This window comes from Cephus cinctus, unplaced genomic scaffold (assembly GCF_000341935.2).
Source record: "Cephus cinctus unplaced genomic scaffold, Ccin1 Ccin1_scaffold1474, whole genome shotgun sequence".
In the NCBI taxonomy this organism is placed as follows: domain Eukaryota; kingdom Metazoa; phylum Arthropoda; class Insecta; order Hymenoptera; family Cephidae; genus Cephus; species Cephus cinctus.
The window spans coordinates 227411-235353 of record NW_014333837.1 but is presented as its reverse complement, the minus strand read 5'-3'; the positions used below and the strand labels follow the sequence as shown (position 1 = coordinate 235353).

The 7943-nt window shown below is 44.0% G+C and overlaps 1 protein-coding gene across 32 annotated transcripts in view; it reads left to right on the top strand.

The window, feature by feature from the left end:
- LOC107273178 (CUGBP Elav-like family member 1-A) overlaps positions 1 to 7943 on the top strand; it is a 225175-nt gene that overhangs the window by 187515 nt on the left and 29717 nt on the right. For all 32 annotated transcript variants that reach the window (XR_003061488.1, XR_003061486.1, XR_003061487.1 and 29 more), the window contains one exon: positions 3128 to 3176. Coding sequence is in view for 28 of the 32 variants with exons in the window: in XM_025090467.1 (XP_024946235.1) it covers positions 3128 to 3176 (49 nt within the window). In the remaining 4 variants the exon portion in view is untranslated. The remainder of the gene's footprint in view (positions 1 to 3127; positions 3177 to 7943) is intronic.

Genomic DNA, 7943 nt, shown 5'->3' with positions numbered 1-7943 from the left:
TCCCCCCTCTAAACCACCCCTTTTCTTCCTTTCCTCCATCCCCTTCCTTCTCCGTCATTTTCCCGCTCCTCGGTACTCCGCAGTGACGTAACAACAGGCTCAACGCCATTATGCATCTTTGCGTTTTTATCCTGGGGCATCTGCATAAATCCGTGAACATGGGCAATATGTCGGGCGGAGTGGGCGAGCATTATACAAAAGTACGAGATCGGCCAGGGTATAAGGTTACTATAGGGGGGAAGCCACTAAAACCAAACGCGTTCGTGTTTAGCATAGATATGAACTTGATGCGGGCTACGTTGCAATACGCGAAATAACCCAGAGCCAGAAAACGAGTGGGTCTAGTCGGCAATGCCAAACTCGCCTGACTTACTAGCACGAAGTCTCGTGTAGTAAATTCACTACGTCACCTCTGGGCCCCCTATAAACATATCCAGCAGTGGCGTCCGTACTTCTATCATACGCGCCATAGAATGAATCGCATATGTTTTGTAACGTACCTTTCCTTAACTCAGCACCGATAGCGAAAAATCCGAAAACAAACTATCTTCGAGAACCAAGCTACGTTACCTTCGGCCGTCCACCCTTCGCTGACGCATCTGCAAGCCAGGCGGGCGCCAGCCAAATCTGTTTTCACTGGGAACTGACGAGCCGGTATGACCTGGGAGATGGGGTGGAACAGGCCCAACTCAGCCAAAACGAGATCTCTTATGGACCCTGTCAGATAATGCGATAACTTAACGGATCCTGTCGATTTTTGTGGACGCTTGAAATCGAGAAACGCAACCGTAGATGCTGATCTTCCGAGTCGCGTGAAATCAGAAAATGCAACTGGAGTCACGAACGGGAGCGGACGGTTACGGAAATGCACGGCCGTTCGGGCTACTAGGTTGAGGTAGAGAGTGTCGGAGTAAGAGTCAGGCAAATAGTGCGAGATATAGAGAGCAACCGATCGAGAACGTAAGAGAACGAATCGGAAGTATCAAGTCTAAATCCCTTCGCCAATTAATAAATTGAGTCCTCGCTGAAGCTGGTGCAGTTGATCCGTGAAGGCCGAGAACGGTATCCAAAGAACACCTGAATGGGCACTGCACTGGGGCACAGCACTACACCTCCGGAACACTCACAGAGAATCCATAGAATTTCCTGGATATCGCGAGAGCAACGCGAGAACTACACGAGCGAGAACTCTCTATCCCGTATCGAAACACAGCTAGAAAAACTAGCAACAGATATCACGGGAGCGCGAGGTAGTTCGTGACACCTCGGTCGGTGCCCCGAGACAAACTGCTTTGACAATAGCCAAATTCGAGAATTAATAATTCCGATCGGTCGAGATCTTTATAGCCGATAACTCTTCTATTTCCCTCGAGTCGTCCCTTTAAACCAAATCGAGAGCGTTCCTTAGGAAATCGGTACGTAACTTTTGAAGATCCTCCACGACCGCTCCGCAAAGGCATGGGGCACCACATCCTTAACTCGGGTCAGGAGGTTCCTCTCCTGCCCTTAACCGTATCAAAACTATCTCCGCCCGCTCTACAGCCCTTTGCCACTCTCCAGCGGGGTGCTGGTATCTGGGACGGACCTCTGCCGGTCCGTAGAGACGTCTCCGTCGGGTACTCTCCTCTGCCGGGCAACTCGGTACGTCGAGGCTATCTCTCCACGGCAGATTCGACCACCTCGACCTCAACTCAACAATAACGAAATCTTCCGAGAGCATTGGCGGAACTGTACGGATCAACCCGAGAGCGTAGCTTCTGAGCAGAGTGGCGACTCGAAGGGAGCCGGAAAGCGAGAACGTTATCTGAATCTGTTGTTGGAGTCGCCTTGTGACCGTAAATCGAAAAATCGCGTCACAGTTTATATAGAAATAGAGTTCCACACCCTATGTACAGTATTACCTTATATCCCACGAAATCGTACTCTCGATTGCGACACCTTAAGACGCCGCGTCCCCCACCATACGTCTAGTCCACACAATTCATGCCAAGACGGTTAGCTATGCCAGTGATAAATTACGTGAAGCCGCACGACACGCGTATTACACGGACGTTCGCGCGTAGTTACGCGCAGCCTGGTTTATAATACCGTTGAACCAGTTTCCGCGACGAGCACGGACATTGTCGGGAATTAGATGAAACGAGCGACGTCAACGTTCGGCGCGGCGATTGCACCCAGGACACTTTAAGACATTGTCGGTAGGATTAACAGGCATACTTTGTACACCAGGTGTATTCCTAAATGTCCTACTTCGATATTCGCAAAGCCACCCTATAGACTTGGAAAATTCCTACGGAATACGAATCTTCGTAGAGGCCATTCAATTTCGTGGACCAATAAAGAGCCTGCGGGAATGGACGTATCTAATATACGAGATTCTGCAGGGAATAGAAAAGCGAAGGAGAGTTCGGGCTGTGGATGGGGAAGAGAGTGATAAGAAAAAGAAAAGAAAATAGCCAGCAGAGTGCGTGCTGAGTAGGTAAACGATACCAGTGGTATACTCTTTAGTAAGGGTGAGTTGCTGATGGCGTGACGGCATCGATAGGCCACCCTTAACAGGGAGCGACCTAGTAATTAACACTGTTTACATCAGTCAACGTGATTCAACATTATGCCTGACCAAGTGTCAGGTTGGACCTTGACCTAGGCAAGGGTCTCCGTGTACTCTTTTCTGATTTAATCATTAGTCTCGTGGAACTCTCCGATTATCCTATTTTTCGCTTGGCCTATATTGGTAACACTGTGGCTATGGGGATGAAAACACTAGTGACTCGATGCAACTAACTTAAATTAGAATTCACTAGAATTCGCGAATCGTGCAGGACGTCACTAGATTGGTGTCGTCAATTTCAATGCATTTGTGCGAATCGCTCATTCCTCGTCGTTATTCGTATTCATATGTATCGAAAATCTCAGTGAAGTAACGAGAGGATAATCGATACCTACTGCTTTTAATTGCAATTTTAGAACTGTCATAGATAATTCGATTTATCTTGTAAGATATTTTTTTTCACATTTAATCACGATCAGATTTATTTTGCTGCGTATGCTATTCATTGTATGTATTTACGTAGGAAGAAAGGAGAACGTATACAGTGTTGTTAATACGTGTATTTCTTATTTACAGATGCATCATCCGATCCAGATGAAACCAGCGGACAGCGAAAACAGAAATGGTGAGTACAGCACTCGAACTTTCATTGAATTATATATGGTAAAACATTCTTGGTGCATCAGAGGCATTAATTGATGCTTGATTGGAATTTTGAACTTGTGTCAGAAGTGTCGGTCGATTCGAAATATAAACTCCTCTCGCTGTTATTCGCACTGTAAATATATTCAGGGTGTATCGGATTCGCGTTCGCCTACCGGATGCTGTAACGCGTTTCTCTCGCGCGGTGATCCATAGTACGCAAGTCCGCTTGTAACTTTGGCATAGAATGCAGTTCAAAGCAAGTTCATTAAGTACTAATTAATTGGTTGAATTGAAAGGGTTGTCGAGATTGCGTAGTCAAAGAAGATATAACCAAGCCAGGGCAGAGAGACGGTTGCGATGGAAATGGTAAAAGCGGAGGAGGGTGAAGCATCGTTTCCACGACGACGGAATACCATAAAGACATATGCGACTTATTGGTATTCTTCATTTCTACCAACCCCCAAAAACTCCCTCCGTATCGTTTGGTGTATATACAAAATGTAGAGATGAATGAAAACTCTTCAGAGGGAACGATGAAAAAATCATCCGGAAATACTGCGTATTCATAAAAGAGGGAATTGCAGGAGAAACAAAATTCGCCAACTGATATACGGTATATTTCATCATACATTCCTTTGATGTATTACAAACAACGAGTTTTGCCGGTACGTTTGAAATTTAATTCTCTGGAAAATATTTTTTTGTATTGCGCACCATACAGATTCATAGCTGTGTACGTACATAGAAGCGCCAACCGTTTCGTAGAACTGTTAATAGAGAAAGCGTCTACGCGTGATTAGTGAGAAAAATAATTTTTTTAAAGTTTCGATTTTCCTCGTTACGCAAAATATTTTTGTTCCACACGATTTACCTTGATACAGGGAAAAAGAAAAAGAAAAAAAATCATTAAACGATACGATAACGCGACGAATGGAAAACAAGTATTCGTATTGTTTCATTCATATTTGCCAAACACAATGTATACTTCACTGTTACGAGGATGCAATCAATTAGGCGAAACAGTGCATTGTTTGAAAATGTCAATTAATAAATCGTACTAAATTCGAGATCTCTCTGATCGTTTTATTGACACTTTTTATTTGTACAATCGACTAAACCATTTTTTTGCCTCCGCTAGAGATTCGATCGTCGAACTTAATTTCTTTCGAGTAATTTCATTTCCCTCCACCCGACGGGGTTGATTCTTGACCGAATAACAAAAAGCATTCCAGAGAAAAATACTATCACGAGTATCGGGAGTAAGTGTCACTGGTATCACTGAAGGGGGTTAAAAAGAAACGCTAAGGAAATCCAACACTGCTACTGCTCTACCTATTTACGAGAAACGTACCTTCGAGCAGTGTTTTCGACCCTCTCGTTCAGCAGGGCAATAAAATACGAGAAAGCGCACGTAAAGCACATGGAGGCTCCGTTAGAACAATGTTAATGAAATATTAACGACTTCGCCTTATACGCGCGCTATCGCTCCTTACGTGCGTAGTTACGAGAGAATTACGGGAACCGCGTGTTCCATTTCAATTGCCGATACTAAGTCTCCGGTCTGATTGTAATTTCCACTTCGTTAACCCTTTCCGAGAGGAGAATTCATTATAGGACGCGATATAGGTATCCGGTTATCGAAGAAGTATCCGCCACATTGAAAAATTCTTCATTGCACATAGCCTTGGGTACAGGCGATTTTTATTGATTTTGAATTTTGTTTTTTTTTCCGAATCCTTAAGATAATCCTCCTGCTAGAGAGACACATTATTGAAAAAACCTGTTTGGGAATAATATTGATTTTTGTAATGTGCCTGAATAATTCCATTTGGCAATATCTCGCTGGCAGACATTTCGCTACCGAAGGTTTCGTCGTTGACGATTCTTTTTTTTCGATCGTCATTATTACTCAAGTAACGCGAATTCGCGTTGTCATTGACTTTCGACTGTCTGTCCTCAATCGAACTGACGAGTGTGGGCAGACGTGGAGCAAATGTTAAAACGTCGGAGACGTTATTTTGGCCAGTGACGCATGTGGGTGTGACGGACGTGGACGGTTTTAAAAGCATTTTAGAGACGAAACACATTGATAAGAGAGCTGCCACGGAGGTGGCGTGCATCGAGCGATGGCCACCGCGGGCGAGAGGGTACGAGGGAAAAGGAAGGAGCTTTATTTATACCCGTGACATTCTGTTTATTTTGGCTGACAGCGCAAGCTCACTCTCTGCTAAGTGACGACCACCCCAGCCACAAGCTCCTCCCTGACGGCAGCCCTATCCTATTTCGTTCTAGGATCGGAACTGCTTTTTAAATCGGCAATCGTTCGTTCGGACTCGTGAATTCGAACGGGACCATCAAAAATAAATCGTAGATAATGAATGAAAGAAAAAAAATGTCACCTCCCATTCTATGCATATATACGTATGCATGTATGCGTATATATATAGCGAACGGTTATCCACGGGCCATCAAAACGTCCTCAGCTTTTGCCAGGTTGCTAAACGTCACGTACCAACGACCAAAAGAATCTTCCTCGGAAGCTCTCGTAAATTCCGCAAGTCAGACGGATCGGTACTCTGCTTGTTGTTCCCGTTCGACGGGCGAGCCAGCAGGAATTCTTCTTGAGGTTTTCAGCGCCTCTGCCCGCAAAGAAATCCTCTATAAATAGCACTATCCGAAATAGTCGTAACTGGAGATGCATTCGTTCCCGAAGACCATTTCTCACTGTTGGATTTTAAAGGTTACGTGCTTTGGAAATATATACTTATTCATAATATATTCCGTAATAAGTTCTATACATATTGCTTGACCGCACGACAATACAGTAGAGTATAAGAGGTGGTACTTGATAATTCTTATCTTATCACCTCAGGGTTGCCTGGTAACGATAGGGCACGCTGCTTATCCAGGTGAGCTATACATATGGATTATATACTCACTTCGCAATATGCCCTACAATTTTTATAACTTGTTCAAGGAAAAAATTTCTCGTACCATTTTCGAAATGGAACCACGAAATTTCCCATAACGTCAGACAAAAGATGCGCGCGAGTCCCTTGAGGTAAAAGTTGGTGAATGAGAATATAAGAGAAACTATATATGTGCTTGTCGGCGTATATATAGGAAGGACGTTGGGACCTAGCTTTTTCCAGAAGACGATGGATCCGTCCAGGAAACGGGATTGCCATAATGGACGGGCCCGCGTCACAAATTCACCTCGTCATTTATAAAGATGAGCGGAGGACGTAGCATCGGCGCGATTTATCACACACCCGTTACGTCACCGTATCATATCGTTATACGATGACCCGTTACCGATATTCGCAAGGGCGATGCATTGATCGATAAGCGAGTCTCGACCCGTGTAACAATATAAGGACATATATATATATATATATATATATATATATATATATATATATATACACACACGCAGAAAAGTGTTGGCTCATGGCATTAGCAAGCAAGCATAAAGATACAATATAGATGGTCTCTCCTCTTTTACGTCCCTAGTAATCTTATCTCATAGAGAGTGCTTCCTTGAACTACAAAGTCGTGAACCTTTTTTCGGTTGATTTAAGATAGGGCAGGGATCCTGCGAAAAAGGTATAACTAATTGAGACTGGCTATTGAGGTACCGGGATCCGTAATATGCGTACAGTACCAAAAGGGATTTCGCGCAACGGAACCAATTGGACTGCTTGAGTTTTGTAAATATCAAGTGGAACGTTACGGTTAGTACCGCAGTTTATTCGAGTGGATCCAGGGGTATCATAACAGTGAAATAAATCTACTAAATAGTCCCTTTCCCGCTCTGCTTTCATTTCCCTCCCAACCGTAGTAGTGCCTGTCGCTTTTCTCTCTGAAGCTTCACTTTGCACCCGCAAGAGTGTGCCAAGAGTCATAGGAAATTCTTAAGGAAAGAATTTCATGGTAGTATAGTATGAATAAAAAAAATGGTATATCAACGCGATGAGAAAAATTTCCAAAAAATTCGAAACACTACAGCACATCCTATACACACTCCTTAGTTACGTCAACGTAGACGATGCTGTAGATGTTTTTCCAATGGAATACTGGAGCAACGCGCGAATCCGTGCCAAGCACGTGCAATATCGCCATCGTGTCAAGCCTACGTAAAGAGCTTAGCGATGCTTTGTAAATGGTGAGCCTTGATGCTTGAAATTGTCGAGTGTGATATATTGAGTAATACATTACGTAATACCAGGTTTGAAATTCGTACGAGATGCCGCAGCGCGTTTAAGATGGGTAATTAAGCAAAGTAAGATCGTCTTGGAGGGAAACTGTCAGCGATTAGGATTAGGTTTGTAATGTAGGTACCCTATGCATACATATAGTGGATTTAAGGTATACATATATCAAGACGTATACCTAATGACGTAGTGTGCTTGGTTCACAGTTGAAAATGATTTTATTCACTCGAGTCGATAGTCCTTCGCCAGCACGAGGAACCAATTCAAAGGAGACTATCCAGCACTTTGGCCAGGAATAGTCACTAGAATGCGTTCTGAACGCTGCTCGAATATTCCCCGTAGCTACGTCTCTCGAATCTCCGCCGCATGCAAGACATTCAAACCCGAACACTGACCGTTCTCAAGTTGATGATCGATTTAGAATCGGTTCTGCCTTACCACTCGAATAGGTACACACGTGTTCAATTCCGCGCATGCCACTCCGTTAACCTTTTCGACAATACTGTCGTTAAGGTGCACGTATCAGGGGGGGG